Source organism: Oryx dammah, unplaced genomic scaffold (assembly GCF_014754425.2).
Source record: "Oryx dammah isolate SB20612 unplaced genomic scaffold, SCBI_Odam_1.1 HiC_scaffold_29, whole genome shotgun sequence".
In the NCBI taxonomy this organism is placed as follows: domain Eukaryota; kingdom Metazoa; phylum Chordata; class Mammalia; order Artiodactyla; family Bovidae; genus Oryx; species Oryx dammah.
Window position 1 is genome coordinate 16,860,256 of NW_024070213.1, and position 21,194 is coordinate 16,881,449.

Consider the following 21,194-nt stretch of genomic DNA (forward strand, 5'->3'; position numbering starts at 1 on the left):
CGTGGTCACTTATGAATTCCTGCGCTCCTGGTCCTCACTTTCTGCTGGCCTGATAAATATTCTTGTATTTCCAGCCTTCTTGTAGTTCTCTTCCTTGTCCCTGAGCTCAGTCCCAGGGAAGATCAATTCTTGATTCCACCAGAGAAATTCTCCACGGGCTAAGAGATCCCGTCCTTGGACCCTGACAAATCTCACAGTCTATGGTATTGGTCAGGGTGATCAGATGAGAAACTGTTACTCATGGTTTTTCATGTAACTTTTCTACACCAGCCTCAGTCATGGAGCCCGGCTCGCAGGACCACGGAAGCAGGAGGTCAAAGGACCGTGTTGCTCATATAAGGAGATGTGGAAGATTCAGAAGCTCATTGGTATCTGAGCTGCAGAAAGTTGCAGATGCAGCCTCCGATAGTGCCTGAAATGGTGAGAGGTGTCGCTATTGGCTCTCAGGAGGGAGGGTGTAAGGGGTGGTCTATATAGACCCCAGTCAGCACCCTGACTCTCCTCACAGGCTGATCCTGCAGCTGAGACTGTGACCTTGAGGACGTGGGGTCAGGATGGCTCTGGGCAGACACCTCTCCCTGCGGGGACTCTGTTTCCTCCTCGGCACCGTGGTGGGTGGTCAAGGTAAGAGCTGTCCCTCTGTCCTGGGTCCACACCAGGCAGTGGATGCCTTGGTGAAGGGAAAGGTGTCTGGAGTTCTGGAGCCAAGCTTCAGTGTTTTTGACCAAAAAAGAACCACACTGACTATGAACACTGGTCCCTCTCCTGTGCGGGCTACACTGGTTGTAGCGGCAGATTTTACAGAGCAGTGAGGTTTGGTCTGGACCGAGCTGGATCAGCCTGAGTCCCCCCCACTGTCACCCTTGTTCTCAGGGAGTTTCTAGGAGTCCCAGTGGCTCCCAGTGTGTGGAAGGTCCAGCGACTGAGCTCAGCTGGGACTCTGGGCTGTTCCCACACGCTCCACGTGCCTGGTGTGTGAGCACTGCCCCTGGGTCCCCGTGTTTCCTGTGTCTGTGCTCCTGTAAGCTCTGTGCTTGTGTGTGTGTGTGTGTGTGTGTGTGTGTGTGTGTGCATGTGTGTGTGAGGGTGCATGTGAGGGTGTCTGTGGGTGTATGAGGCTGTATGAGGCTGTGGAGTCTGCCTGTGTGAGAGGAATGGGACTGCTGAGCAGGGACTGAGTGTGTTGGTCTGTGAAGCACACAGGGTCCCCCAGGGCTGGGTGTCATGTCTGCTGCATGTGACCAGATCGGAGATTATTGTGTACCTGCCTGCCTCTCTCCGGGTCCTCTCTCCCATCCTCCAGCCTCCTATATTTCTTATCCTGCCTTAAAATATAAATTTAATTTCATCAGGCATTTAGTAGTTTTCAACATTTCTGCTATTATGAGAAAAGTTGGTCTGAGCTTTTCTGTATTTAAATGTAAGGACCATTCATGATTATTTCTCTAATGATAGTTTCTGGGTGGAACTGTTGTTTCATGGCCTGTGAATATCTTTAAGGCTTTTGATACATAGAGATTAAGTGCCTTTTGAAATGTTTGCACTGAGTTTCATTTCCACTAGTATTGTGTGAGAATATTAGTTTCCACTTACCCTCACCAACATTTGCTTTTTACCAAGCTTTAAAATCTTACCCAGTTTCATAGGCAAAAACTAGCATATATTCACTGATTTATTGCTTCATTCCTCCTTCATTGCTTGCTCATGACATTGTGCTTTTTAAATTGTGATATTTGTCATTTTGGCATGATTTATATTGGAGCTCTCTATACTATGACTGTGACTACTATGCCAGTTCAGTTCAGTCGCTCAGTTGTGGTCCACCTCTTTGTGGACACAAAGCATGCCTGGACTGCAGCATACCAGGCTTCCCTATCCATCACCAACTCCTGGAACTTGCTCAAACTCATGCCCATCGAGTCGGTGATGGCATCCAACCATCTCATCCTCTCGCATCCCTTTCATCTCCTGCCTTCAATCTTTCCCAGTATCAGGGTCTTTTCAAATGAGTCAGTTCTTCCCATTAGGTGGCCAAAGTATTGGAGCTTCAGCATCAGTCCTTCCAATGAATATTCAGGACTGATTTCCTTTAGGATGGACTGATTTGATCTCCTTGCCATCCAAGGGACTCTCAAGAGTCTTCTCCAACACCACAGTCAAAATTCATCAATTCTCCAGTGTTCAGCTTTCTTTATGGTCCAATTCTCACATCTATACATGATTACTGGGAAAACTATAGCCTTGACTAGATGGACCTTTGTTGGCAAAGTAATGTCTCTGCTTTTTAATATCCTGTCTAGGTTGTTCATAGCTTTTCTTTCAAGGAGCAAGTGTCTTTTAATTTCATGGCTGCAGTCACCATCTGCAGTGATTTTCGAGCCCCCCAAAATAAAGTCAGCCACTGTTCCCATTGTTTTCCTATCTATTTGCCATGAAGTGATAGGACCAGATGCCATCTCTTAGTTTTTTGAATGCTGAGCTTTAAGCCAACTTTTTCACTCTCCTCTTTCATTTTCATCAAGAGGCTCTTTAGTTCTTCTTCACTTTCTGCCATAAAGGTGGTGTCATCAGCATGTCTGAGGTTATTGATACTTCTCCTGGCAATCTTGATTCCAGCTTGTGCTCCATTAAGCCTGGCATTTTGCATGATGTACTCTGCATATAAGTTAAATAAGGGTGGCAATAAACAGCCTTGACATACTTCTTTCCCAATTTGGAACCAGTCCTTTGTTCCATGTTCAGTTCTAACTGTTGTTTCCTGACCTGCATACAAATTTCTCAGGAAGCAGGTAAGGTGGTCTGGTGTTCCTCTCTCTTTAAGAATTTCCCACAGTTTGTTGTGATCCACACAGTCAAAAGCTTTGGTGTAGTCAATGAAGCAGATGTTTTTCTGGAACTCTATTGTTTTTTTGATGATCCAGTGAATTTTGACAATTTGATCTCTGGTTCCTCTGCCTTTTCTAAATCCAGCTTGAAGTTCTGGAAGTTCATGATTCATGTACTGTTGAAGCCTGGCTTGGAGAATTTTGAGCATTACTCTGCTAGTGTGTGAGATGAGTGCAACTGTTTGGTAGTTTGAATGCTCTTTGGCATTGCCTTTCTTTGGGATTAGAATGAAAACTCACCTTTTCCAGTCCTGTGGCCACTACTGGGTTTTCCAAATTTGCTGGCATATTGAGTGCAGCACTTTCACAGCATCATCTTTCAGGACTTGAAATAGCTCAGCTGGAATTCCATCACCTCCACTAGCTGTTACATATATGAATTTGAGTGCACACAGTCCTACAAGGCAGGGTACATTTATCTAAAAAAAAAATCAGGAAACTGAGGCAAAGCAAAGTTAAATCACTTGTCTAAATAAGACAGATAAGATTTGAGTAAGTAGCACAGGTAAAATTAGAACCTGAGCATTGGCCTTTCCAGGCGGTGTTAGTGGTAAAGAAGCCACCTGCCAATGCAGGAGATGTAAGAGGCATGGGTTCAATCCCTGGGTCAGGATGATCACATGGAGAAGGGCATGGCAACCCACTCCAGTATTCTGGCCTGAAGAATCCCATGGACAGAGGAGCCTGGCCGGCTACAGTCCATGTGGTTGCAAAGAGTCAGACACAACTGAGCAGGCGTCTTGGATACCTTGTTTCTCCTAATGGCATCCATAATTCCTGTAGGTTTTCTTTTTTCTTTTGCATTCTTTTTCTCCTCTGATTGGATAATTTCAACTGATCTTTTTTTTTTTTTTTTAGCTCATTGAGTCTTCTGCTTGGTCAAGTCTGTATTTTTTAACTTTTTGTTTCATATTGGAGTATAGCCAGTTAACAATGTTGTGATAGCTTCAGTTGAACAGCAAAGAAACTCAGCCATACATATATGTGTTTGTATCCATGCTCCCACACACTCCCCTCCCATCCAGGCTGCCATATAACATTCAGTAGAGTTCCCTGTGCTGTTCAGGAGGCCCTTGTTGATTATCCATTTTAAATATAGCAGTGAGTAGGAGTCAGTCCCAAATTCCTTGACTATCCCTTCCCTTCATTCTTTTCCCTTGGCAACCATAAGTTAAGTTCTCTAATCTGTGAGTTTCTTTCTGTTTTGTAAAAAAGTCCATTAAAAAAATTTTTTTTTGATTCATATATAAGGGATATCATATGATATTTCTCCTTCTCTATCTGATAGTCAAGTCTATTTTTGATGCTCTGTATTGAATTCTTCAGTTCACTCATTATATTATTCAGCTCCAGAATTTCTGGTAAGTTTTATTATTTTTTAAAATGTTTCCTATCTGTTTGAAACTCAATGAATTTACAAGCTCCCTTCAGATTTGGGCTGATTTTCCCCTCCTATTTTTACAGGTCTTTAATGCTTTTAGATAATTTTTAGTAAATTAATTCTACTTTTTCAGCAGAAGAGATAGCCTCAATAAGTAAGCCCACCATTACCGAGAAAATCTCCTAGAACTCTTCACAGTAATGAAATCACCTATGTGTTTGTGTCGTAAGCTAGATAAAAGCTCCATGTAGGCAAAGACATTGTCTTATTATTTTCTGTATTTATAGTCCTTAAAAAAGACCTGCCTCTCCATAGATAATTTTATCATTGAAAAAATTTTAATCATTTAGTATTAATAAAAATAGCTTCTTGTGTGCCTTCAGGATCCTATTCAATTACTCTTACATCAGTGTCAGACTTCTGAAAAATCTGAGTAAGCACCACAGGATGTCTCTCTACTTCTACTGTTTCCTTTACTTCCATTCAAATATCTATATTTCCTTCCTAGAATGGACCTCCCTGGGTCTGGTGACTAAACTGTGTTCCTCCATAATTAATATGTTGAATCCTAGCCCCTAGTGTGACTGCACTGGAGACAGGGTCTTTAGGAAGTAACTGAGGTTAAATAGGCTTCCCTGGTGGCTCAGTGGTAAAGAATCCTCTTGCCCATGCAGGAGAGGCAAGTTTGATCCCTGGGTCAGGAAGATCCCCTGGAGAAGGAAATGGCAACCTACTCTAGTATTCTTGCTTGGGAAATCCCAAGGACGGAGGATCCTGGCAGACTACAGTCTAGGACGTCTCAAGAGTTGGACACAATTTAGCGACTAAACCACTAACACCCAGGTTAAATAAGGTCATAAGGATGTGGCCCTAATCCAATGAAGTGAAGTCGCTCAGTCGTGTCCGACTCTTTGTGACCCTGTGGACTGTAGCCCACCAGGCTCCTCTGTCCATGGGATTCTCGAGGCAAGAATACTGGAGTGGGTTGCCATTTCCTTCTCCAGGGGATCTTCCCAACCCAGAGATCGAACCTGGGTCTCCTGCATTGCAGGCAGATGCTTTATCCTCTGAGCCACAAGGAGGATGAGACAGATCCCCCTCCCTCTCTCCCTGTCCGTCTGTCTGGAGGAAAGGCCAGGGGAGCACACAGTGAGGGAGCCATGGCTACAAGCCCATAAATAATTTCTGTTTTTTAACCAGCCAGACTCTGGGTTTTGGGTGGCTGCTTGCCTGATCTGACTATACACCAGGATCTTCTCCAGTTCAGCATTTCCCCAGATGTTCCCTCTGTGATGCACCACTTTGGTTTCCAGAGTGAGAGCACATGGGGCGGGGCAGAGATCTGAGCGGTGTTAAGGGTGCCCCAAGGATGACGTCTTGTTAGATTATAAGAAAGATTCTCATTTTCTGACCTGAATTTAAAGCTAATGGAGCTGATCAAGGTCTCAGGGAACTCACTTCTCAGTTTCTGACAGGCAGGCAGGAGCCTGGGACACTGGGTGAGACCTGATGTGATAGAGAGATGTGGTTTGTGTCCCAGTTCCAAGTGGGACCGGGCAGCAGACCTGGTCAGACAGGAAGAAGTCTCATCTGGATGAAACAGTGAAGGCTCATGTATATACCTCCAGCTTGTTCACCCACTGTCTTCTGACTCTGGAGGGAAGCCCTGCATTAGTTATGCGTTGTTGTGCAACCAATTACTGCTGAACTCGGCAGCTTAAGTCAGCAAACACCAGGTATCTCACACTTTCTCTAGGTCAAGAATTTTAATATTTTTTCTCCTGTAATTGAGATCTAATCTTACTGCATTGTGGTCAGAAAAGATGCTTGGAATGATTTCAATTTTTTTGAATTTACCATGGCTAGATTTATGGCTTGGGATGTGATCTATCCTGGGGAAGGTTCCGTGTGCTTGAGAAAAAGATGAAATTCATTGTTTTGAGGTGAAATGTCCTATAGATAGGTCTAACTGCTCTGTTGTATTGTTTAAAGTTTGTGTTTCCTTGTTAATTTTCTATCCATAGGTGTGAGTAGGGTATTAAATTCTCCCACTATTATTGTGTTATTGTTAATTTCCCCTTTCATATTTGTTAGCATTTGTCTTACATATTGTGGTGCTCCTATGTTGGGTGCATATATATTTATAATTGTTATATCTTCTTGTTGGATTGATCCTTTGATCATTATGTAGTGTCCTTCTTTGTCTCTTTTCACAGCCTTTGTTTTAAAGTCTATTTTATCTGCTCTGAGTATTGCTACTCCTGCTTTCTTTTGGTCTCTATTTGCATGGAAAATCTTTTTCCAGCCCTTCACTTTCAGTCTGTATGCGTCCCCTGCTTTGAGATGGATCTCAAAGACAACATATATAGGGGTCTTGTTTTTATATCCATTCAGCCAGTCTTTGTCTTTTGGTTGATGCATTCAACCCATTTATGTTTAAGGTAATCATTGATAAGTATGATCCCATTGCCATTTACTTTATTGGTTTGGGTTCAGGTTTATACACTCTTTTTGTGTTTCCTGTCTAGAGAATATCCTTTAGCATTTGTTGGAGAGCTGGTTTGGTGGTGCTGAATTCTCTCAGCTTTTGCTTGTCTGTAAAGCTTTTGATTTCTCCTTCATATTTGAATGAGATCCTTGCTGGGTACAGTAATCTGGGCTGTAGATTATTTTCTTTCATCACTTTAAGCATGTCTTGCCATTCCCTCCTGGCTTGAAGAGTTTCTATTGAAAGATCAGCTGTTATCCTTATGGGAATCCCCTTGTGTGTTATTTGTTGTTTTTCCCTTGCTGGTTTTAATATTTGTTCTTTGTGTTTGATCTTTATTAATTTGATTAATATGTGTCTTGGGGTGTTTCACCTTGGGTTTATCCTGTTTGGGACTCTCTGGGTTTCTTGGACTTGGGTGATTATTCCCTTCCCCATTTTAGGGAAGTTTTCAACTATTATCTCCTCAAGTATTTTCTCATGGTCTCTCTTTTTGTCTTCTCCTTCTGGGACTCCTATGATTCGAATGTTGAGGTGTTTAACACTGTCCTGGAGGTCTCTGAGATTGTCCTCATTTCTTTTAATTCGTTTTTCTTTTTTCTCTCTGATTCATTTATTTCTACCATTCTATCTTCTAATTCACTAATCCTATCTTCTGCCTCTGTTATTCCACTATTTGTTGCCTCCAGAGTGTTTTTGGTCTCTTTTATTGCATTATTCATTATATATTGACTCTTTTTTATTTCTTCTAGGTCCTTGTCAAACCTTTCTTGCATCTTCTCAATCCTTGTCTCCAGGCTATTTATCTGTGATTCCATTTTGATTTCAAGATTTTGGATCATTTTCACTGTCATTATTTGGAATTCTTTATCAGATAGATTCCCTGTCTCTTCATGTTTTGTTTGGTTTGGTGGGCATTTATCCTGTTCCTTTACCTGCTGGGTAGTCCTCTGTCTCTTCATCTTGTTTATATTGCTGAGTTTGGGGTGTCCTTTCTGTATTCTAGCAGTTTGTGGAGTTCTCTTTATTGTGGAGTTTCCTCGCTGTGGGTGGGGTTGTACAGGTGGCTTGTCAAGGTTTCTTGGTTAGGGAAGCTTGTGTCGGTGTTCTGATGGGTGGAGCTGGATTTCTTCTCTTTGGAGTGCAATGAAGTGTCCAATAATGAGTTATGAACTGTCAGTGGTTTTGGAGTAACTTTGGGCAGCCTGTATATTGAAGCTCAGGGCTGTATTCCTGTGTTGCTGGAGAATTAGCATGATATGTCTTGCTCTGGAACTTGTTGGCCCTTGGGTGGTGCTTGGTTTCAGTGTAGGTATGGATGCATTTGATGAGCTCCTATTGATTAATGTTCCCTGGAGTCAGGAGTTCTCTGGTGTTCTCAGGGTTTGGACTTAAGCCTCCTGCTTCTAGTTTTCAGTCTTATCTTTACAGTAGTCTCAAGACTTCTCCTTCTATACAGCACCATTGATAAAACATCTAGGTTAAAGATGAAAAGGTTCTCCACAGTGAGGGACACCCAAAGAGGTTCACAGAGTTTCATGGAGAAGAGGGAGGAGGGAGTTAGAGGTGACCTGAATGAGATGAGGTGGAATCAATAGAGGAGAGAGCAAGCTAGCCAGTAATCAGTTCCTTATGTGCACTCCACAGCTGGACTGCTCAGAGATATTCACGGAATTATACAGAGAAGAGAAGAGGGAGGAAGGATACAGAGGTGGCCAGGAGGATAAAAGGGGGGAATCAAAAGGAGAGAGACAGATCTAGCCAGTAATCAGTTCCCTAAGTGTTCTCCACTGTCTGGAACACACAGAAATTCACAGAGTTGGGTAGAGAAGAGAGGGGGTAGGGAGGAGACACAGGCGACCTGGTGGAGAAAAAGGAGAGTCCAAAGGGTGAGAGAGCAGTCAAGCCAGTAATCTCTCTCCCAAGTAAAAATGGATACTGAAGATTAGATTCTTAAAGGTACAAAATTGATAACAAATACCAAAAATCAAAGATTAAAAATCTAGAGTAGAGTTTGGAATTTCAAAAGTACAATATTAAAGAAAAGAAGAAAAAAAAAAGAAAGAGAAAAAAAAGGTCACAAAAATTATAAAAAATATATATACATATGAAGTTTGCTTTTAAAAAATAGGGTCTTCTTTTTGTTTTGCAAAGTAATAGTAGGTTATAAAAGTGAAAATTAAAGGAATAATAGAGGACTAAAAATTTTTTTTTAACTAAAAAAAAAGAATGATTGTAAAAATAGTAAAAATATATCTAGGATTTTCTCTGGTGTTGTTGTGGGTATTGTGGGGTCAGTTCATTTTTGGATAGTTGCTTGGTCCGGCTTATATTTCTCAAGTGCTATAGGCCCCTTCCTATGTAGTCGGTACTAACAACAGGGTTTTAATCTATTGCACCTGTCACTTCCAAGGCGGTTTCCTCTGTTCTAGCTTCTCTTGTTTGCTGATCTCTTCAGTGTCTGATTTCCGCCCTGACACAATGGGGCGGTGGTGGACACGTTTTTTAGGCTCACTTGTTCAGTTGAACTGTGGGGGGGTGGGGAGGGACGCTGCAAACAAATAACACTGGTGTGTGCTTGCAGTGCCTCAGCAACACTGGGCATGCCCCTGCTCACAGCGCGTGTACCCTCCCTGCCCACACTATTCAGGCTCTAGGTTGCTCCACCAGGAACCGTCCGAGGCTGGCCCTGGGCTGCATGCACCTCCCAGGTCTAAGCCTCTCAGGTTCAGGCACTCAGGTAGTCCTCAGAGGCACAGACTCGGTTGGGCCTGTGTTTTGTGCCCTTCCCAGGTGATGAGGTGTTTGGTGAGTGCAGTCGCTGTGACTTATCGCCTCCCCCGTCCCTGCCGCTTGGTTTTCTGGGTGTACAACCGGTGCACCTTCTCAGGCGGATGTTGACTGTCCAGAACCCCAAGAAGTCTTAGTTAGCAAAGAAGGCTGCTTGCAGTTTGGTAGATAATGTCTCTCTGGGGCTGCGATTGCCCTCTTCCATCTCTGGCTGCCTGTCACCAAAGGGGGATGGTCTGCAGCTGGCTAGTTCTGTTCAGGCCTTTGTTCTGTGCGTGGGCCTGGTGTGTCTTTGGGCTTTTCGCACTGGTAGCTATCCCACAGTCTGGTTTGCTAGCCCAAGTTAGTTCGCTCAGATTGCCCTAGGGGCATTCAGGCCTGATCCTTACCCTAAGCAATGCAGCCCGCGCCTCCCTGCCCAGCCCCCGCTTGCTAGTGGTGGGTGCAGGTGTCTACGCTGCTTCTCCACTGGGGGAGTTACTGTTGGGCTCGTAATCTGTGGGGTTTAATTATTTATTTATTTTTCCTCCCTGTTGTGTTGCCCTCTGTGCTTTCAAGGCTCACCACAGACTTGGCAGTGAGAGTGTTTCCTGGTGTTTGGAAACTTTTCTCTTTAAGACTCCCTTCCCAGGACGGAGCTCCGTCCCTACCTTTTTTGTCTCATTTTTTGTCTTTTATATTTTTTCCTACGTCCTTTCAAAGACAATGGGCTGCTTTTCTGAGTGCCTGATGTCCTCTGCCGGCATTCAGAAGTTGTTTTGTGGAATTTACTCAGCACTTAAATGTTCTTTTGACGAATTTGTGGGGGAGAAAGTGGTCTCCCCATCCTATTCCTCCACCATCTTAGGACCGCCCCTTGTGGGTCAAGAATTGGCATGGCTTACCTGGATCCTCGGAGTCATGATGTTTCACAAGGATGCAATCATCTGAAGGTTCAAGCAGGGGAGGATATTGCTCATGTACTTACCTGCTTGTTAGCAGCATTCAGACTTTGGTGGATTGTTGAATTGAAATCTAATCTCATAAGTGACATCTCATCACTTTTGCCAAATTCCATTTGTTACATGCATGTTACTAAGTACATTCGAGTGGGGATTACACAAGGATGTGGATACCAGGCAACAGAAAATATTGGAACACTTTAGAGTCTGTTACCCCAGCCCTCTGTTCCTGAGCTGGATGAGACGCTCCTATGGACAGGGAAGGAGAAGGAGGATTCCGCCCCAGATCCTGGGCCATGAGCTGTAACTGAGACAGGGAAGCTGGGCCCTAGTAGCCTTGGGCACATCTACAGGGAGAGCAGCATCCAGAGTCTCTGGAGGCCTGTCCTCGGTGGTGTCCCTGGAGCTGGTTCTACAGGCTCATGAGAAACACCTGGTACCTCCCTTCCAACTCTGGGTCCAGTAATGGCACATTGGGAGCTTAGAGTTGGCCATGGGGGGAATATATATACCACAGAAGTTAACAAATGCTGTACACAGGGAATTCTTTTCAGAGATCAGACTTCATTTTTTATTACTTGACAGTACGCTACTGCATGGTGTACTAAAATCTGTCCTGCATCTGTGTCTGTGTCTCTCTTGCAGATCTGGAGCTGGGGCTGAAGGATGGAGCCCACCGCTGTGAGGGGAGAGTGGAAGTGAAGCACCAAGGAGAATGGGGCACAGTGAATAGTTACAAGTGGGGCTTAGAAGAGGCAGCTGTGGTGTGTAGACAGCTGGGTTGTGGAGCTGCTGTTGATGCTCTCCAAAGAGTTCACTTTGGATCAGCAGTTGGCCCCATTTGGTTTTATGCTATTTACTGCAGAGGGACAGAGTCAGCTATCACAGAGTGTAGTTATCCTGCTGTTAAAGACCATCGTCCTGAGGGCCTTTCTCATGATCAGGATGCTGGAGTAGTCTGCTCAGGTAAGGTTTGTCTGGTCTGGGAGGGGATCTCCAGCAGGAAAAGCCTCAGTCTCATTCCCAGCCTAACTATAAGAATATGGATCACAGACTTTAGTACATACTTGAGTGAAGATTTCAGTCACACAGTTATTCCTAGAGCATTAGGTGTTCAAGGGAGCAGGAGGGCTTTCTTGGCAATGGACAGTAAAGGCTCCAGATCCAGTGTGCACTGTGCCCTTCCGGTCTGTGTGATGTGTCACAGGAGGCAGTGAGGTGAGATCAAATGTTCCATACATGTACAACTGCCTGGTTGAACCTACATTAATTAGGTTAATATAGTAGTAGTACCATCGTAGTTTTTTGTATTTTTTTCATGGGATGGTCAGGCAAGTGCAGCTCTAAGAGGGGATATAGGAGAGGTGCAGGTAAGGAGAGGTGTGGGTTTATTATACGCACAGATCCTAGAGAGACAGAGTATCAGGAGGTGGGTACTTGGGGGAGATGCCTGTAGAACACCCTGATCCAAGCAGTGGTGCCCCCCAAATGGAGTGTGAGGACCCATGGACAAGTGACCCATGGACATATATATATATATGTCTTGTTTTCATTTTCATCCAGCCAGTCTCTGTCTTTGGGTTAGAGACTGAATCAGTTTACATTTAAGGTAGTTATGGAAATGTATGTTCTTACTCACACTCTGTTAATTGCTTTGTATTTTTTTGGTAGGTCTTTTTTTCTTCCCTTCCTCTTTGGTTCTCTTCCCATGATTTGATGACTATCTTTAATGCTGTGTTTGAATTCCTTTTTCTTTATTGTGTGAATATATACTGTAGATTTTTGATTTGTGGTTACCATGAGGTTTTGATATGCAGTCTATTGCAAGTTGCTGGTCTTTAAATTTCCAATGGATTTCCAATATCTTGCATTTTTACTCTCCTCACGACTGCTAGTTTCGGTATCATATTTGTGGGTGAAAAAAAAAAGAATGCTTTCCTAACTTTATTGTATGTTTGCTTTTACTGGTAAGCTTTCTCATTCATACTTTACTTTTTTCTTCTCTGGCCTTTTAATTTTCTGCCTAGAAAAGTTCCTTTAGCTCTTGGAAGCTGGTACAATGGTGCTGAATTCTTTTAGCTTTTTCTTGTCTGTAAAGCTTTTGATTTCTCCATAGAATCTGAATAAGAGTCTTGCTGGGTAGAGTATTCTTGACTGTAGGTTTCCCTCTTTTATCAGTTTAAATATATCATGCCACTCCCTTCTGGCCTGCAAAGTTTCTGCTGAAAAATCAGCCGAAAAACTTATGACAATTCCTTTTAAGTTATTTGTTGCTTTTCCCTTGTTGCTTTTAATAGTTCCTCTTTGTCTTTAGCTTTTGTCAATTTGATTAATGTGAGTCTTGACATGTTCCTTCTTGGGTTTATCCCATTTAGGACTCTGTGCTTCCTGGACTTCAGTAACTATTTCCCTTCCCATGTTAGGGAAGTTTTCAGCTATTATCTTTTCAGATATTTCTCAGCTCTCTTCTCCTTCTGGGACCCCTACACTGTGAATGTTTGTGCATTTAATGTTGTCCCAGAAGTTTCTTATGCTGTCCTCACATCTTTTCATTCTTTTTTCTGTCCCACAACAGTGACTTTTCACCACTCTGTCTTCTAGCTCACTTATCTATTTTTCTGCCTCATTTATTCTGCTGTTGATTCCTTCTAGTACACTTTTCATTTCTTTTGCTGTATTATTCTTCAACTCTGTTCTGTATATCTTCTAGCTCTGTTAAACATTTCTTGTATCATTTCATTCCATGCCTCCATTCTTTTTCCAAAATCTTGAATCACCTTTATTATCATTACTCTCCATTTTTTTTTTTTCAGGCAGATTGCCTATGTCCATTTCACTTAGTTGTTCTCCTAGGATTTTATCTTGTTCCTTTTTCCAAAATATATTCCTCTGCTGTCTCATTTTATCTAACTTTCTGTGTTTATAGTCTCTCTTCCACAGGCTGGAGAATTGTCATTCTTCTTCCTTTTGGTGTCTGCTCCCTGATGGGTGAGACTCATCTGGAGGCTTGTGCAGGCTTCCTGGTGGAGGTTTTGGTGCCTGCTGACTAGTGGGAGGAGCTAGTTCTTGATCTTCTGGTGTGCAGAGCCATGCCAAAAGATGTGTATAGAGGCAGTTGTGGGCTCAGGAAGACTTTAGACTGCCTGTCTGCTAATGGGCAAGGCTGTGTTCCTGCCCTGTGGGTTGTTTGATCTGAGGCATCCCATCACTGGAGCCTGCAGGCTGTTGGGTGCAGCCAGGTCTTGGTGTCTAAATGGCAGCCTCCAGAGGAGCTCATGCCAATGAGTACTCCTTGGTACTTGTGCCACCAATGTCCTTGTCCCTGCAGTGAGCCACAGCTGCCCTCACCTCCCCAGAAGACTCTATAAGACAAGCAGGTAGGTCTGGCCTTGGCTTCTGTGAAGTCATGGTTTTCCCCCCGGGCCCCAGTGGGCTTCCCTGGGAGCTCAGCTGGTAAAGAATCTGCCTACAATGCAGGAGATCCTGGTTCAATTCCTGGGTTGGGAAGATCCACTGGAGAAGGAATAGGCTACCCACTCCAGTATTCTTGGGCTTTCCTGGTAGCTCAGACAGTAAAGAATCTGCCTGCAATGCAGGAGACCTGGGCTCAATCGCTGGGTTGAGAAGATCCCCTGGAGAAAGGAAAGGCTACCCACTCCAGTATTCTGGCCTGGAGAGTTCCATAGACAGAGGAGACTGGCAGGCTAGAGTTCATGGGGTCACAAAAAGTTGGACATGACTGAGCGACTTTCACTTCACTTCACTTCACTTCCCTTGTTCACGTGGAGTTCCTATGATTAAGCCCCCTGTCCTTCAAAACCAAGTGCTCTGGGGGCTCCTCTTCCTGATGCCAGACTCCCAGGGTGGGGAGCTTGACCTGAGTTTCAGAAACGTTCTGTGGGTAATCTGTCGTATAATTATCTTCCAGTTTGTTAATCATTCACCTGGTGGGTATGAGGTTTGATTATATTGTAAATAAATCCCTCCTACCATCTTATTGTGGCTTCTTCTTGGTCTTTGGATGTAGAATATAATTTCTAACAGGTTATACTCTTTTTTGTTGATGGTTGATCAAAAGTTAGTTGTGATTTTTGTGCTTTTGTGAGAGGAGGTGAGCTTAAGTCATTATAGTCTGCCATCTTTCATATTTTACCTTAAAATGATAAGGAAAAACTGAAAGTTAAAGTCATTCAGTCGTGTCCGACTCTGTGGCCCCATGAACTAAACAGTCCATGGAATTCTCCAGGCCAGAATACTGGAGTGGGTAGCCTTTCCCTTCCCCAGGGGATCTTACCAACCCAGATATCAATCCCACATTTCCCGCATAGCAGGTGGATTCTTTACCAGCCGAGCCACCAGGGAAGCCCAAGAATACTGGGGTGGGTAGCCTATCCCCTCTCCAGCAGATCTTCTTGACCCAGGAATTGAACTGGCTTCTTCTGCATTGCAGGCAGATTCTTTACCAACTGAGTTTTCACAGAAGCCTTTAAAATGACAGTTTGTCACTTAACAAATAATAAAACAAATTAATAAATCTTATAAAATGTTGCTGCTGTTTTTATCTTAAATATTCTATTATCTCAAACATGTGCAATAGTTTTTGTATTTATTCACAGAATTATCATTTAGAGCAGTCTTTATAGCTTTGGGTAGACCCAAATTTTCACATGTTATCACTGGAACATTCTGTGTGTGTGTGTAGTGATGGTCTGGTGGTCTCAAATTCTATCATCTTTTTTATATGAAACATTTTAACTTTTAATAATTTTTAAAAATATTTTCATCAGTGACTGTGTTCTAGTTTAGAAATTTTCACCACACTGCAGACATTTTTACATTGGTCTATGGCTAGCATTGCCTCTAATAAATAGCCAGTAATACTTTGAGTGAACTCCGGGAGATGGTGATGGACAGGGAGGCCTGGCATGCTGTGATTCATGGGGTCGCAAAGAGTCGGACACGACTGAGCGACTGAACTGAACTGAATACTTATTTTTGTCCCCCTTTACATAACATGTCAATGTTTCATGGCACTTTTTTTTTTTTTTTTTTTGGTTTATCACTGGTTTTCCATAATTATATTATTAGGTGTCTGAGGTAGTTTTCCTTATTTTTATCTTTTAGAGTTTGTTTAGCTTTTTGGCTTGGTTTATAGCCTTTGTTAAACTTGGGGAAAATTCCATCCATTATTTACAACTAGTTTTCTACTCATCCCTTATTCTGAGTCTCCAAATATATATATTTTTACATGGTTTACTCTTGTCCCAAGTGCCACAGAGTTCCCATCCATGGTTCATTTTCTGCCTCTTTTTTCTCTCTGCCTCAGTTTGGATAGTCTCTATTGATAAGTGTTTAATTTCCCCACCCCCTTTTTTTGTTCTGCCATATCTAACCTCTTTTTATGCTAATCCAGACAATTTTTCATTCCATATATTGATTTTTCAGTTTTAGAAGTTCCATTTGACTATTTTCTAGTTTTTTCTCTTTGTTTTATTTTTTTTGCTAAGCATATTTACATTACTGTCTTTAATAGCAGTCAATTAAATAATTTGTTATTCTGGAATCTGTTTTTAGTGATTGCTCTTTTAAAATTTTGCTATCAGTTACATTTTTCTTTTTTAGAAAGCCTTGTAACTTTTTGATTGGATGTTGGGCACTGCTAGGATGTCCTTTAACAGAAAGAATTCTAGCAATAAACAATCAGAATATGGAGACTAATATAAATACAGTCAGATATCAGGGAATTTTACTTGATGAATCAAACAATGTTTTTCATTGAGTTACATTGCATTCTTTTAAAAATATGTTCCTTGGGTGGCAAAGTGATAAATTTTTATTTTGGTTTCTCTACTTTAACTTCAAAACTTCTTGTTATCCCACTTTTGCTTGCCACATACCCAAATTATACTCTACTTCTACAGCAGTTGCTTTCCTTTTTCCATTTTATTTGCCATCCATCCATATGTTTTAAAATTGTGTTTTCTTGTCTGAAGTGGGAGAAATGGGAAAATGGAACAGTTGGGTAGCATATAAGAGGAGCAGAGTGCAATGAAATATTCTAATTACTAATTTAACAACTATTTTCCCTAAATACTTGTGTATTTTATACAGATTGAGGCTTTTAAAACTCAGAACTCTGCAAATTGATTTCTGCTTCTTTATTACTCTCTTCTCCCTCTCTTTTTGCAGCATGCCACCTTCTTTCAAGATTATAAAATATATAAGAAAGAAATTGATGAAGATATAGATAAATGAAAAAGCATCCTGTGTTCATGGGTCGGAAGAATCTATATTGTTAAAAATGTCTACACTACTCAAAGTGATCTACAGGTTTTACATAATCCTTCTCAAAAGTCCACTGGCATTCATTATAGATATAGAAAGTACAATTCTGAAATACAGTCTAAAATATGTATATTGTTTACTTTCAATCTATTCATGATTTTTTGTTTCCTTACCATTATTGACTTTTAGTTTCATTCCACTGTGGTCAGGAAAGATACTTGGAATTATTCAAAGTTTCTTGAATTTGTTAAGACTTGTTTGTAGCCTAACAATGCATTTCCCCTGGGAAATAGTCCATGTGTGCTTGAGAAGAATGCATATTGATTTTCTGGTTGAATGGTCTGTTAATTATAGAGAGTGGGGTATTGAAGTTTCTACTGTTAATGTATTGCTTCTGCTCCTCCCTTAAGAGCTGTCCATGCTGTCCTGTTTACTGAAATGCTGGAATGTTGGGTGCCTATATATGTGTGGTTGTTATGTCTTCCAGTTGAACTGTCTCTTGTGACAGTTTTTTACTTAAAGTCTCTTTTGCCTGACTTTGATCTCTTTAGGTTATTATTTGCATGGCATCTCTTTCTCCACCTGTTCACTTTCAGCCTACCTGAGTCATGAAATCTAAAGTGAGTCTCTTATACACAGTATGTAGTTGGATCTTGTTTTGAATCCATTCAGATAATCTATATCTTTTCATTTGAAAGTGCAGTAAATTCACATTTATAATCATATTGAAGGATAAGGACTTACATAGCCATTTTATTAATTGTTTTCTCTCTGTTTTATAGTTTCTTGCTCCTCCTTTCTTCTGTGTTGTATTTATGGCTTGATGATTTCTCACAGTGGTATGCTTTGATTAATTTCTCTTTTTTGTGTGTAGGTACTATACTTTTTATTGTAGTTACCAATGAACTTGTATAAAACATTTTCTAGCTATAGCAGTCTATAGCAAAGTTAAGAATTGTTATGAAAACAACTTCATTTCAATAGCATTTTATTCCTCCCCTAAATTTTAAGTGATTGATATCAGAGTTTACTTCTTTCTATATTGTGTTTCCAACAGCAGCTTTCTGTAATTATAGTTACTCTTATGATAGTCTTTTGATTTATATTTAAATACTAATGTTAAAAGCAAGTTATGTACCAATATTACAATATTCTGTATTTCTCTTTAGATTTACCAGTAAGATTTACACTTTCATATGTGAAGATACTTTTGTATCATTGTTTTGTTTATTCATTGAAACTTGAAGAACACTTTCAGCACTTTGGTAATGTAGTGATGATGAAATCCTTCAGATTTTGCTTGTTGTTTATATATATGACACACACACACACATATATATATACATATATATACATCATTTGAGCCTGGTGGCTCAAATGGTAAAAAAATCTTCCTACAGTGCAGGATACCCAGGTTTGATCCCTGGGTTGGGAGGATCCCTTGGAGAAGGGATTGTCTACCCACTCTAGTATTCTTACCTAGAGAATTCCATGGACAGAAGAACCTGGTGGGCTACAGTCCTTGGAGTCACAAAGAGTTGGACATGACTGAACAACTAACACACACACAAATGTATGTATAACATGTATATGTACTATAGTATACACACACATATTATATAACATATATAATATGCATATATTATTGTTTTGGTAGTGGTGGTTGTTCGGTTTGAACTTGTGTCTCCTGCATTGGCAGGCTGATTCTTTACTTCTGAGAAACTGGGAAGCCCTTTTGTGTGTGTATACATATATATGTGTATATATCTAATACCCCCATTTTTAAAGGATAGTTTATCCATGTAAAGCTTTGATGATTGGGTTGGCAAGGTTTTTTTCTTGTGGTACTTTTGATGTATCATACTGCTCTCCTGGACTTCAAGATTTCTAGTTTTAAAGGGTTTTTCTTGGTGACAAGTCACTTTTTTTCCTGTTTTCAAAAATTTTTTCTTTAAGTTTGGTAATTTAATCATAACGTGTCTTGGTGTGGACCTCTTTGTGTTCCACCTATTTGGGAACTCATAGGTTTCATGAATCAAGATGTCCATTTCCCTCCCTAGATTTGGGAATTTCTAGGTTATTATTTCTTTGAATAAGCTTTCTGCTCCTTTATTTCTTTTTTCCTACTGGGATTCTCAAATATATATATATTGGTAATGGTATCCCATATGTGCTATGTATTCTGTTCACTGTTTTTTTCTTTTTGTTTTTCTAACTTGATAATTTCAAATGGAATGTCTTCAAGCTTACTGATTCTTTGATTTCCTTGATAGAGTTTCCTTGATGCTTTCCTTTGGATTTGTAATTCAATTATTGAATCCTTGAGCTCCAGAATTTCTGTTTGGTTCTTTTATTTATGTTTTCTAGTTCTTTTTGAAGCTTCTCATTTTGTTCATGTATAGTTTTCCTGATTGTGTTTACTTGTCTCTCTGTATTCTTTTGTAGGTCACTGAGCTTCAAAACAATGAATTTGAATTTTGTAGCAAGCGGTTCATAGATCTCTATTTCTTTAGGATCAGTTTGGGAGCTTTATTAGTTTCCTCTGGTGGTGTCATGTTTGCTAGATTTTTCGTCATCTGGGTAGGCTTGCACTGGTGACTGTGCATTTGAAGGAGCAGACACCTCTTCCAGACTTTACAGACTGGTTTCCACAAGTAAATATTTGCTGCCTTGTCCTTGAACTGATAGGACTGCCTCTGGAATCAGAGACTAGTAAAGCTGGAGTTAGGTTATGTTGCTGCTCCTGGAGCTGCTTTGGAGTCTATGGTCAGTGGGTATGTAGCAAAGGCATGGATGGATATGGTTTTCTCTGGGTTCCTGCATGGTCAGGATTGCCTCCCTACTGTGGTAGAATGGGTCTGGATAAGTCAAAGGGCTGCTTCATAATCCGTACTCAGGTCTGCAGTTGGCCTTCCTATTACCAGAGATTCCAACAGGTTGTGCCTCCTTCTGGATGTCTGGGCATGGTGGTGCAGGGCTGGAGCAACATTATGGAGCTGATTCTGGGTCCACAGTTCTGTCTGAAGTTGGCAGGCATGTTGCTGGGGGCACCCTGTTTCTGTGGGAAAATGAGAGCAGGGGAATCTCCTTTTCTATCATCTTGATGTCAAATATAGATACAGAAAAAGCACAATAATAGAACTAAAATCAGTTAAATATCACCCCTTAGCATTTCTGTGATTCCTGTGTCAGAAGAAAAACCTGTAATAGGACCTGTTTGGCAAACTCACAGTCCTGAAACTTCCAATCAGAACTCACTCTCTCCCAAGGTCATTGACAAATCCTGGGGTTTCAAGAGATGGTTCGGACCACACGCCCTCTTCTATGACTCTCTGAGCTTTCTTAACTCACCACTGAAGTCACCTAAGAAATTCTTGGAATTTTTGTCATTAAAAATTATCAGAAAAATATAAAAACCATAAATGTCAATTATTTATAATGTCTATATTTCTTCTCTCAGACAACCTCCCTACAGGTTGGCATGCATTCTTAGATCCTACTTCATGATTTTCCTTACCTAAGTCACTTGAGGACTAGCTCCTGGGAAAGAAAACTATTCAAAATAATAGCCTCACAAGTCTCAGGAAAATTTTCTAAATTTGTCTAGATGACAGATCTCTACTCTGTCATAGTTCTTGTCTTTCTGGGGTGGTTCTGTTTTTCATATGTCTGCATTCACATTTGAATGCTAACACATTATGCAATTTCCTTGGGCTCTGTAGTCCTGGGCTCCTAAATGTAAAATTCACTTCTCCAACCAATGATAAATTACATGTTCCTGGTATTCAGCCATTTCTGATGATAGGTTTTGGGCTCTGTAGTTTCCAGGCCTGTAAATAAGGAATTCATATTTCTAACTATTCTCAGAGTATACATTGTTGGGATACAGTCATCCAAACTGACCCTGCAAATTCTTCTGAATTTCTCTTCAGAATCTTGTTCATGAAAAGGCAATTCTGACACCAACAATCAAATTATCTCTCCATGTCCACTCCTGGAAAAGAAAAGCATTTGTTGTTTCCATTTGGCAAGTCAGGATCAAGAACATTCACTGGGTTTCCTTGTTTGTTTCTCTTAGGATTTATGCGTCTAGCTGATGGAGACAGACCCTGCTCAGGGCGAGTAGAAGTTCATTCTGGAAAAGACTGGACCCCAGTGTCTGATGGGAACTTTACATTCCCCACTGCCCAGGTCATCTGTGCAGAGCTGGGATGTGGCAATGTTGTGTCTGTCCTGGGACACATGCCCTTCAGAGAGTTAGATGGCCGGGTCTGGGCTGAAGAGTTCAGGTGTAAAGGGGAGGAGCCTGAGCTCTGGTCCTGCCCCAGAGTGCCCTGTCCAGGGGGCACTTGTCACCACAGTGGAGCTGTTCAAGTTGTCTGTTCAGGTGAGATGTAGATCAGGTTTATAACCTCTCCACTTAC

At 41.3% G+C, this 21,194-nt stretch overlaps 1 protein-coding gene across 1 annotated transcript in view; it reads left to right on the forward strand.

The window, feature by feature from the left end:
- Positions 1–554: 554 nt before the first annotated feature.
- LOC120858766 (antigen WC1.1-like) overlaps positions 555–21,194 on the forward strand; it is a 54,528-nt gene continuing 33,888 nt past the window's right edge. The window contains exons 1-3 of the mRNA XM_040235071.1: positions 555–624; positions 11,131–11,451; positions 20,849–21,157. Of these exons, the coding sequence (XP_040091005.1) occupies positions 555–624; positions 11,131–11,451; positions 20,849–21,157 (700 nt within the window). The remainder of the gene's footprint in view (positions 625–11,130; positions 11,452–20,848; positions 21,158–21,194) is intronic.